At 31.5% G+C, this 12,346-nt stretch overlaps 1 protein-coding gene across 4 annotated transcripts in view; it reads left to right on the forward strand.

Annotated features, from left to right (window-relative positions):
• Nucleotides 1-12,346, forward strand: part of PCDH15 (protocadherin related 15) — a 1,663,341-nt gene that overhangs the window by 1,592,574 nt on the left and 58,421 nt on the right. For all 4 annotated transcript variants that reach the window (XM_073241042.1, XM_073241040.1, XM_073241039.1 and 1 more), the window contains one exon: nt 10,935-11,150. In XM_073241042.1, coding sequence (XP_073097143.1) covers nt 10,935-11,150 — 216 coding nt within the window. The remainder of the gene's footprint in view (nt 1-10,934; nt 11,151-12,346) is intronic.

A 12,346-nucleotide genomic window follows, 5' to 3' on the forward strand; every position in this document is an offset into this window, starting at 1 on the left:
CATACCATTCAGCACGTCCTATTTTCCTCATTTTACAGATGAAGCACTAAGTCCTAGAGTGTTATTTCCCCAAGTGCATAGAGTGAATAAGTGGTAGTACCAAGCACATCTGTTATGTCTAAATATTGATCTCTGATATTCTTGTACTGACATTTAAGCCAGCCATTATTTGACTACTCACTGGACATATTATTGTATTTTAAAAAATAGGTGAAATGGTGAAGGAAATAAAGCAATACAAAATTCCAGTGAACAAATTTTATGGGTAAAAGTGATGCATAAGATTACAACATGCCAAGGTAAACATTATAGTAAAAAATATATAAAATATACTACTAGAAACATGCAGGTGAAAGCAATCCTCCCTAGGCAGTTAGGACAGTCTTCAGAAAAATGGCCATTTAATCTGAGGTGTGACTACTTTACTCAACATTATATATATTTAATGTGTCTGTGAGTGTATGTATGTGTGTGCACATGCACCATAGTACAGCCAGGAGTGAACATCATTCAATCTAACAGACAAGAGACATTTTAAGGTAGAAAAAACTGTGTGTACAAAGGATTAGAATCACAAAACAACATAATTATAAAAAAAAAACCTCAAGAAATAACAAGTGTTGGTAAGGATGTGGAGACAAGGGAACTCTCATGCACTGCTAGTCGGAAAGTAAATTGGTGCAGCCACTGAGGAAAACTGTATAGAGGTTTCTCAAAAAACTAAAAATAGGAATACCATACAACCCAGTAATTCCACTTCTGGAAATTTACCCCCAAAAAAGCAAATCCTAATTCAAAAACATATATTCACCCCTATGCTTATTACAGCATTATTTGCAATAGCCAAGATATGGAAGCAACCTAAGTGTATATCAATAGACAAATGGATAAAGAAGTGGTACACATACACAAAAGAATAGTACTCAGCTATAAAAAAGAATGAACTCTTGCCATTTGCAACAACATGGATGGACCTAGAGGATATTATGCTAAGTAAAATAATCCTGGCAGAGAAAGACAAATATCAGGTGATTTCATATATATATATGAAATATAAAAAAGCAAAACAAATGAACAACCAAACAAACAAAGCAGAAATAGACTCATGACCCAGGGAACAGACTGGTGGTTGCCAAAGGGAAAAGGGGTGAGAGGATGTGCGAAATGGGTGAAGGTGATAAGGAGGTACAAAATTCAAATTATGAAATAAATTAATCATGGGGATGAAAGTACAGCATAGGGAATATAGTCAATAATTCATACAGTAACATCTTTATATGATGATAGATATAACTATACATCACGGTAAGCACTTAGTAATATATATGATTGTAGAATTACTGTGTTGTACACCTAAAACTGACATCATATTGTATGTCAACAGAAAAAGAACTACACAGAAAAATATACAATTCTAAAAAAAAGAATGTAGGTTGTTCAGAAAAACTAGGTAATATGGCTTTGGAAAAATATAGGTAAATATAAGACAAGAAGTTGGAATGGCAAGCTGGGATAGAAATGAGAATATTTCATGGACTTAACATTCATCTTCTGAGAGGGGAAGCTATCAATCATTGTGAAGCTACTGCTGGAGTTAAAAATAAGACATGAGGGACTGAAATTGAGCAGCATCAGCTTGATAGATAATCACTGAACGGAGAAATATAGCAGAGATAAGACCCAGAAGGCTGGCTGATGGACTGGAAGTTGGGAGGCAGGGGGTGAGATAAAATTGTTGAAGAGGATACTGAAATGTTTAGCTCAGTTCAATTCATAGGTGGTGATGCCCTTACCAGGTACAGAGAATACAGAAAGAGGAACAACTATGGTGGCCAGAGGGGGAATGAGAGGGTGAGAGCCAAGAGGAAACTAAACTTGGAGTGACTGAATGTAACTAAGGAAGAACCAGAGGGACAGAAATAAGAAAGTCATTTAATTTGAGAAAGTACAGCATAAGGAATATAGTCAATAATTCATGAATGCTGAAGGATTTAGAATTTTTAACTACAGAATTATTGCAAAAGTACAAATATCTTAAACATTTTAATAATAAATAAGCTTTCAGTAAAATCCATAACATTTTATGATCTAAAATCAACATGAAAAACTAGTTTTCTCTCTCAAATAGAGGGCTCAAATTGTACATGTGTTTTCCTTTGTTACTATGTCTACAGAATAGAGCGCAATTTCTTTACCACATGAATGAAAAGATAGAACAAATGATTTCAGAGTTCATTTCAAAGCATCATTAAGGAATATATGATCAGTCATTTTATTAGCAATAAAAAGGAACATAACAAAATCATTATTTCTGAGGTAATATTTATTTTCCAAGATACTTTACAAATAAAATAAAATAAATACTTCATTTATTACATAAAGGCAAGTCTTAGTTATTTTGAACTTTCATGCCTCTGTCTTACAGAATATTTCAGCATTTTCTTTTAAATATTTTACTTTAAAAAATAGTAAAAACATTTTGCTATTCACTTTATTTAATTTTTCAAATAGATATTATTGTATTATATCCAGCACCATTCTTTAAATTAAGAGTTAATTTTGGCAAATTCTAAATAATAAAATAATAATAAAACTCATGAGAAGGTCTTTCTAACTAAAACTGTGTTGCTTGTCTCTACATACTATTATTAAATTTGTTGTATCTACACAAGTTGTATTTTACTTATTAAAATATCTTGGAGTTACATTAGACTTTTACATTGTCTACAAATAGTAAATAGTCATATTGAAAAAGGAATTTTTAATATTGGACAGTGGTCCTTTTTTTGAGATTCTTATGAAAAAATCAAACATTAAGCCTTCTTATTTAAAGTGTTTCTTTCCTTTTTTGTTTTTTTCAAAGTCTTGAAAAGCCTTATAAATAGATCAATCCACCTGACATTCACTGGACATATGTATTGTCTTTAAAGGTTTTAAAATGAAGGTTTCTTTGTAATGCCTAAAAATACAAGAACCAAGTTAAAGTATTTTCAGAAGCCAAAACTGTGTGCTTTTTACCCCTTGCAAATACAGCTTGACATATTGACATTAGTAGGTGGAAATGTAAGATCTGAGTATTTTTACCCCAACATTCTAGAATATTTTTGTTCTATTTCAGGGAAAGTGAGTCTTTAGTGCTGTTCTGTGTTAAAAATGGGGTCCAATTGAGAAGTCTAAAAAAAGTTAGCATTATTGGGCTTTAATGGGTTTTGGGTGTTCTTAGGACATCACTAATTATTCCACTAATATTTCTGCATCCATACAATTCATTTAGGCAACAGAGGGGAACAATTATTTACGCTGTTAGAAAATTAATCTCTCACCTATTCCTCTGTACAACAGAGGCAATTATTTGGTGATTTTCTCTTTATGTTGGGTACCTGTGTGCATTAAAATTTCCGGATGAAGTCTTAGAAATGCATAAGTGGCTCCCTGTGTCTTTGCTTTCATTTAAAAATATAATTATAGCAGTATAATTATAATATTTGTTTCTGATTTTAATACTTTTAGAACAATCCTAGACATAACTTTATTTTGCTAAGAGAAGCTCACAAATGTCAGTGAATCAAATTTTCCAGGGTCATTTCTTCCAGATAATAATGCCTATGTCAGGAACCCAGTATATGTGTATATTTTATTATAAAGAAGCTGATAGAATAAGTAAAGTGACACTGATTCTTTAGTAAATTTGATTCATTCACAGTTTTCATAATGTGTCAGTTTCAATTTTTAGTCATTAGTTTTACCAAACCTGTTAGACGTCCCCTTATTACTATCTAAAAAATGATGGAATGGATTTATGAGTTTTTAATTTTTTTCCTTTAGTAGAATATCCCAGAATTTTCCCTAATTTTTATGGAAATAATGCAGGTTATGTTTATAATGACTTATTTATTTAAAAAAATAACACATAGCTGTCTTGCTTTATTTATGCTTAAGTTCACTAATTGTTTCATTTCAGACTGGTTCTTCTGAGCCACACAACTTATCAGGCCTAACTTCTAATATTGTGATAACTTTAAAATAAGTTTTTCCTGAACTTCCCCACAAAATGCCAGAAAGATAAAATTCCACCTGAAAATAAATGAGTTCTAAATATAAATATAAGTCTATTTTGACTTATGTTTCCAATCACTTTCTTTCTTTTTTGGATTATATTTTATGTATTAAAATAGTGTGTATCCTGTCCAGTGTGATTAACCTTGTCTGTTAAGTGGAAGACTTAATTAAACAATACTTACTTCATTTTTTAAATTTCTTTCTAAATCTTAAATCTTCTATGTGAAATCACATTCTTTTCACTTAAAGCACACAATTTAGAACTTCCCAGTGGAATTGTTTCATGCCAAACTCTTTCTTAATTGTGTGGAAAATTGTTCATGTCACTGTTGTTTCTGAAAGACATTTTCATCAGCTCTAGAATTCTAAGTGCACAGTTATTTTCTCTCTGCACTGTGAAGCTATCATTTCCCAGCATCTGCCATTCCATGTTGCTGTCATGGACGATCATTCTCCTAGTCTAAGACCTTCTAAGACTGCACTTTTGAACTGGAGTTTGGATGTGGGATGTTGTTTAGTATGTACATGATGTGTGGACTACTTGGTATTTGCTCTATAATGTTTTGGGCTTCTTAAATCTGTTGGTAGCTGTCTTTTATCATTCTCTGTGTTTCATTCTCTCTTTTTCTTCTTTCAGAAACTCTGATTACATATTTGCTAAACTTTCTTATTCTAAATTCTGTGTCTCAAACGTGCTTATAGACTTTTCATCTTTGTCACTCTCTGTAGAATTATGAATCATTTCTTTTGCCCTGTCATTCAGTTCACCAATTCTCTCTTCAGTTATGCTAATCTGCTAACAATGTCCTCTCTGTGTTTTTAATTTCAATGATGAATTTTTTCATTTTCATAAGATATTTTTTATTTATGTTCAGCTATTGTCATTCTTTATTAAGCATGTATTTTGATATCTCTATTATTTACTAAAGCATATTGCTTTATACTCTGTCTAGTTCAAATATCTAAAGCTTATGTGGGTATGACTTTGCTTTTTTACCTCAACGGACTTTTTTTGTAACATTTTATTTCATTTTCATTTTGAGAATTATTTTACTCTAGCTTTCTTTCGTGGAACTTATTTGTTAGAATTATTTGAGGCATAGGCTAGAGGTGGCTTTATTTTGAAAAAGTAGTTGCTTCTGAGAACAGGCAAGGCCATTACTAGTCAAAGGTCACTTTTCTCAAATTCTTAATTGTGGTTTTTTGGTTCATTCAGCTACAGCTCAGGACCACAAGATTGACAAATTCAGAATATTATGGTTTCTCCTGGAGTTGAGCAATTTGGCAGTAAGGGCTCATGTAATGAGCCAGTAATGTTGGCTGGATTGGTTTCCAAGGAAGTTTTTATTCCTGCTGCACTCAACATCAAGGCTTAAGTCACACAGTTTTCTTTGATGTTTTGGTGGTGATGGTGGTGGCAGTGGTATTAGAATGGAGAGAAGAATTTCTCATTTACTCTTAAAGTGACAATTTAATATTCTAGGGAAGCAGTCTCATTAGACTCATTTCCATGAGTGGGCGTTGGATCTTGCCTCCTATTCTTTGAGCCACTCAATACCTCATAAATTAATTTTAAGCTTACCTCCAACAGTCAAAAATCCTCTTAAGTGAAACCACCATTAGTACTAAAACCTTTGTATTCCTATCTTCATTTAGTTTTGAACTGCTTACTTTCCATTTTCTTCCTAAGTCCCTGATTTATCTAGGAAGAATTCTTAAGGTATTTTATTCAGCACTTACTATTATTTTCACTCAGATTTTAGTCCTGGTAGTAAGTATGACATATTGAATGCTGTGGTTGTAGTATAGGTTTTAGAGACCTACCTAACTATGCTATCAACTATCTTTATGATTATAAGCAAGTTACTAATCTCCCTTTGCCTTCATTTATTCACCTATAATGATAATAAAACTTACTCAACAGAAAGGATGTTGTAAGATATCTATGCCAAGTATTTACTAGTACCTGGAAAATTTTAAGTGTCAATAAATGTTCACTTGTGACAGCAGCAATAACATATAAATAATGTAAGTGGACTTTGTGGTTTAAAGTGCACTTGACTGGTTGCTGATCTGGGACTGACCCAGCCTCAGCTACTGACTTTTAACACCTTCAATGGTATGATGGGGGTAGAGTTCTAGCTGCAGTTAAGGAATGATTGTAAAGTAAGAAACTGGAAACAGTGATTATAGAAAAATCTATAGGAACTTAACTGTGATAAAAAGGTATGGAAATAGAGGGGATAGTTTCAGAAGTGGGTATAGAGTACATGAAAGGTGTCATTTTGTTTCAATGAGACATAGACGACTTACAGTCTGTAGAGGTAAAGGATAAAAGAACAGAGATAAATGGAGCTGATGAAACGTTAAATGCAGAAGATATGGGAGGAATTTAGATCAAAGCATGAGTACTTTCAATGGGAGAGGAGAATTAGTGTTCCTCTGAAATTTGGAGGAAGACAATAAAGGTGCAAATATAGGTACTTACTCAGTTGATGATGAGAAGTTTAGAGATTTCACACTTGATATTCTCAATTTTTATGTGAATTTCCACTTCCTCATTTCTGGAGGAGACTGAAAAAATACATTATTTGAAGAAAAGTGTGAACTTTTGGAGATAGAAAATTCACATATACAGCAAAGGTTTTACAAATAAACCATAGACACAGTTGAACTCACAGACCATGGACTCCTAGTAACACTAGTCTGCCTGATAATTCACTTTCTTCCATTACTCTTTATTCACCCTGAAGTAGGCTGCTGGTCAAACTGATTTAAGAGGAGAAAGTTCCAGGAGTTGTGGAAGGACAAAAAAGTGATAACCGTGTGACCACTGTGACATCTGTAATGGAAAAGGAAGGGACATAAGCTTGAAGTAATGAGAGCTGAGAGGGTGTTTGTGGAGAGGGGGCTTATAGAACTGAAAATTCAATGATCTCAAAGAATAGGTCTTAACTGAATGAGAAAGTGGTGGGAGATTATGCTCAGAAATATGCAAATTAAAGGTTATGCTTCCAGAGCTACAGTGTGTCCTTAAGAGAAATGTCCCCATAAGCCAAAAGACTAAAGTGTGGTTCTGGAATTGAATTGATGCTGTGAGACGGTTCAAAGATGGATCAGAATTATTCATGCCTAAGACCCTGAAGAAGGATGTTGTTGAATGTATCATCCACATGAACACTGAAATTCATAGAGGAGCAGAAAGTTGAAGTTAGAAGAGATAGACTAGATACCTACAGCCTCGTTTATGTTCAGCAACAAGGAAAGATAGAGTGTGTACTATGTATAGATGCATGCTTATCAGTTGAGTAAGAGGTTTTGCAAAGTTGATTCAAAAGTGACCTGGAATCAATAAGGTTAGCAGGAAAAGAAAAAAAGATTTTGAGAGCAAAGTACATGCATTCTAAGCTGTGTAAGAAAAAAATGATTAATACATTATTTTAAGGGAGTTGCAATCTTATGATAATATGTCTGAAGTTAAAGAGTTTAAGTTGATTTTGTGCTTAAATTTGCATATTCACTGGCAAATGTTGTGATATAAAAGGGTCAAAAATTTTTGAGCATTATAAAAATTTAAATAATTATAATAGTTATATTGTACTAAGATATATATGTGTGTGTTTATATGTGTATGTATGTATACATATATATATATATATATATATATCTTCAAATAACATTTGATTAATGTTCTTCTCACTTAATGAATAAGGAAACCTGAAACTGAGGGATTAATTTTTTTCAAAATCAGACCTGACTTTTGAGTCCACCTCTATCTAAAACACAAAACAAAATAGAAGCAAAAAAAGTAAATTTAAAATTATTAAAAGTAAGAAGCAAATAGATGCGTATACACTCTTTGAAATGCTCACTTTTCACACCTAGAACCAAATTTAAATTCTTCTATTAGTTTAGTCATCAGTACATTTGGTGTGACTTGGCATATATTTAAACATGTCATATTCTTGTCATTTATTTGATAAAAAGAACATTTGGTTGTTAATTGGATATCATTTTAATGTACGTACCCAATATTAATCGATCACATCTTGTATATAAGTTTTAGTCTTAAACCACGTGTCTATTGAAAATTCAATAGGCTCAAAATGACATTCATTGTTTAACTTACTAGTATTCAACTATATACAGTAGGCAGAGATGGGGGAAGTTTGAAAGAATGCTAATGACCTTGACACCATCCCTGAGGAATGTTTTCTGAAATGAGACTTTTACAATTCCGAAGAGTATCAAGTCCATTCAAAGAAATAGAAATTTAATGGAGTCCTTACTGATCACATACTATTACTACACGGTTTTATATTTTTGAAAAAAAAGATATAGTAAAGATGCTTTTTAAAGCCCTGTGTCTTATTTTTGACAATTTGCTCCAAATGTACTATGAAAAATCATAACAGAAAATAGGTATGTATGAGTTATGACTACCAATTCCATACCCAATCTTTTTCATTAAATCATTCTTTATTTCAGGAAAGATATATTAAAAAAGCACCTTAACCTGTTAACATAGAATATGATTACTTTGTAGTTATCTTAATTTAAAAATTTTAGGACTAATGCAAAGTGAAATTACTTGTTTGTTGAAGTTGGAAGTTAGTCAAAGAACTGGGCAAAGAAACATTATGTACCAAGCATCATGTTGATTTCATTGTAATCTCATATATAAATGTAATTCCATTGTTACAGGGTTTATTTTAAAATTTAAAGGTTTAGAATATCGCAACACAAAACTGAGTAAAAGTTAGACAGAAAACAGAGCATATATTATGATCCCAATAATATAAAGTTTAAAAATAGGTATAACTAATCAATGGTGTTAGAAATCAACATAGTGGCCTGGGGAGCTGAGTATGACTGAAAGGGCATGAAGGACATTCTGGGATACTGGTAATGTTTTATTTATTTTTTTGGTGCAGACACTGGCCAAATGAATGTGTACATTTTGCAAAATTGTATTGAACTTATGATTTGTACATTTTTGTGCATATTTGTAGGCCTCAATAAGTTTGTACTAACAGTAAAAAGTTTATTTCAGGAGAAATGCCTATGTTAATCATAAGTGAAAGGATAATATTCAACCAAACCTTTGACTAATTTGGCTTTAGTCCCAGATTTGCTCATAGTACAAAAGATATGTCTTTGATTCATTGGTTAAACTCTGATTTTAATTTAAGCTGGGAATGTGCTTTTTATTTCTTATGCTATACTTTATTAAATGAATAAAAATCTTAAGTTCAAAGCTTAAGAAGAAACACTTTGATAACTATTTTTTCTTTGTTCTTTTTTTCCTTTTTGTGATAATGTGACCTAATGTTGAAATCTAATTACTATTCTTCTAACACCAAAACTAATTTCTGCCATTATGTAAACCATGCAGACCATCTAAAAGAGATGAGCTTGTCCTATTCTAAAGCTGAGAACTTTAACTTGTCCTATTCTAAAGCTGAGAACTTTACCTTATTAGAAAATTCAAGAAATATTTTATCCTTAAGTAAAATATCTGGTTTTTTATTTTAAATTACCTTGTCTAACAGGTGGATAGAGTTACGCTGAGATGTTTTAAATGGTGAAGTACATGTACAGAATCTGAAGCTAGTGAGTCAAGATCATGTTAAACCTTAATACACATTTACAATTATTGTCATTACTTATATCCCAACTTTACAACTTATTATGTAGCCTTTGGCTATTTACATTTAATTAAAATTAAATTTTAGTTCCTTAGTCACATCAGCCTCACTTCAAAGTTCAATAGTCATGTGTGGCTCATGCATACTGTATTGGAAAGAGCACATTTAAAGCATTTCCATCATCACAAGCTCTATTGAACAGGACTAATTTGCATAATTAAAATAATATTCCTCCAAGTGTTTAATTTTATTACATAAGATTATTTTTTAGAGAATTTTTCGCATTGTAATGGCAAATCGTAAATTCTTGATACATGATATTTAATAATAATATCTTTGGTAAAAGTAAGAATAACCATATAATGATAATTATAATAATTATTATTAAAATATAAAACTTACCTAGTATCATGAATAAGGTGTATATAGCTTTCTATAAATTCACTAAGACTCCCCTTATTTATTGTTTGTCTTCCAAATATTTCACTATGAAATAATTCTCAAATTTGCATTCTGAAGAATATCTCTAAGTAACAGCCGTGAAGCTGATAAAGGCTAATATGTCATGCTCACTGCTTTATATTTTTTAAAAGAAAACGTATTCTAAGCAAATATTTATATTTTTTAATTCTAAATTTTAAGACACCCAACATCTAGATCATAAGTACCTACAAACAGGAACAAATCTGGCTTATCAGGACACAGGATAATGAGAACAGAAGCTGCATTACAATATGTTCATATATTTTTAGATTAATGGAGTAAAAGCTCTGAACTTTATCTTATTTTCATTTGAGGTATTTTAATGCATTATTTTATTTCTTCCCCTTTAGGAAATAGGTCAGATAAAAAACACAAACAAATACTATGTCTATTAGGAAAGACAATAGTTAGGTAAATCAATCCTGTCCTTAAACTAGTTTGAACAGCCCAGAGTTGAACCTATCAGACATGCCAATCAAAACACTTGATTCATTGACTAGACTCTGTTAATGTCTCTGCCCTTTTATTCATAGTTCATAGTTATTATCAGTCTAATAACAACAATTTAACCTGCGGACACAAATGTCTGTAAATCTACATACATAATAATAAAAAAAATAGACTCCTAGGAGGGCTTTATTGTGTTTACACACAAGAAAAATCAGTCTTGCAAATAGAAATAAGCCCTTTAATAAAGGTTATTATTTTCCCTCTTATTATTAACCTGTATTTTTTCCCTCCCAGGCTACTGATAAAGATACTGGCAATTACAGTGCCATGGCATACAGACTCATAATACCACCAATTAAAGAGGGAAAAGAAGGATTTGTGGTGGAAACATATACAGGGCTTATCAAAACTGCTATGCTCTTCCATAATATGAGGAGGTCCTACTTCAAGTTTCAAGTCATCGCAACTGACGATTATGGGAAGGGACTAAGTGGCAAAGCAGACGTACTTGTAAGTACATAAATTTTACATTATTTATTTATTATTTTAAATATATTTTTTATTCAAAATTTTAAAATGCTTTACAGAATCATGCTGCAGAAATTAAAATGTATGAAATTTTTATCATTGTTCAAATCACTGTTAGGACTTATGTAATTAAGAAAACAAAAGGATATGCTTTGGAATAAATTTATGTTCCAGTAGATGTGATTTCCTTGTTTTAGCAAAATCCTCATTGATAATCCTTGATTAAGTTATATGTGGCTTCAGTCTATAATATCACTTTTCTATTAAGACGTCTACTTGGGTTGTACACAAGGTCAATGGTAGCTTATTCCCAAGGACAGTTTGATATCAGCTTTTATTCAAAATATTCAACAACAATGTATCTATCCTGTGGAATCTCTAGCAACTTGAAAGTGTGGATTATTTGGGCTTTACCCCAATGAATCTAATAATAAAATTATTATTGTAAAAACTTGTCATATAAAGACAGAATCAAGTATAATTTTTCTTTTGCTGTTTGCATCATATTTGATCTTCATTTTCACCGTTCTTCTCATTTAGTTCTCTGGACTAGGACTAGTTTAACCTTCTGTATGTGTAGATATCAATGATCAAATGTTTTTCTTCTTAGATTGTGGTGAATACCAATCACTGTGACTGTGGTGGGTGTGATGGCCAGACCATTCCCATCATAACAGTAAAGATATAATAGAATAAAAAAGCCCAATCTAAGCCAAAGAGCCTTTATCATAGAATATATTAAGGTTAACATAGACTTTTGATCAAATTAAGATCTATAAACCTTCTGAAATATAATGTGGTCATTTCTCTTCCTGTTATTTAAGATATGCACATTGTGGTGCTTTAAGGCTAAACAATAATGGCACTACACTCTGTGTAATTAAAATAATAAAAAAACACAAAATGTAACTTGATTATATGTGTAATATATATAAGCAATGTAAAGTTTAAGTGTTTCTTACTTGAACTCTATGAACTATTGTGCAGAAATTAAAAAGCATACCTTTAAAATTATCCAAAATATATTGAGAAACATTCAATTTGAAGTAATCATAATGGTATATATGTATAAATCATAGTATATACATAAGGAAACCTTCCTAGCAAAATGATATTTATGATAAGATCTAAAATCCTTTCAGTCAAGAACAGGGACATATGAAGAGAAATAAGACTTT

The sequence above is a fragment of the Manis javanica genome, chromosome 7, assembly GCF_040802235.1.
Source record: "Manis javanica isolate MJ-LG chromosome 7, MJ_LKY, whole genome shotgun sequence".
Classification (NCBI taxonomy): domain Eukaryota; kingdom Metazoa; phylum Chordata; class Mammalia; order Pholidota; family Manidae; genus Manis; species Manis javanica.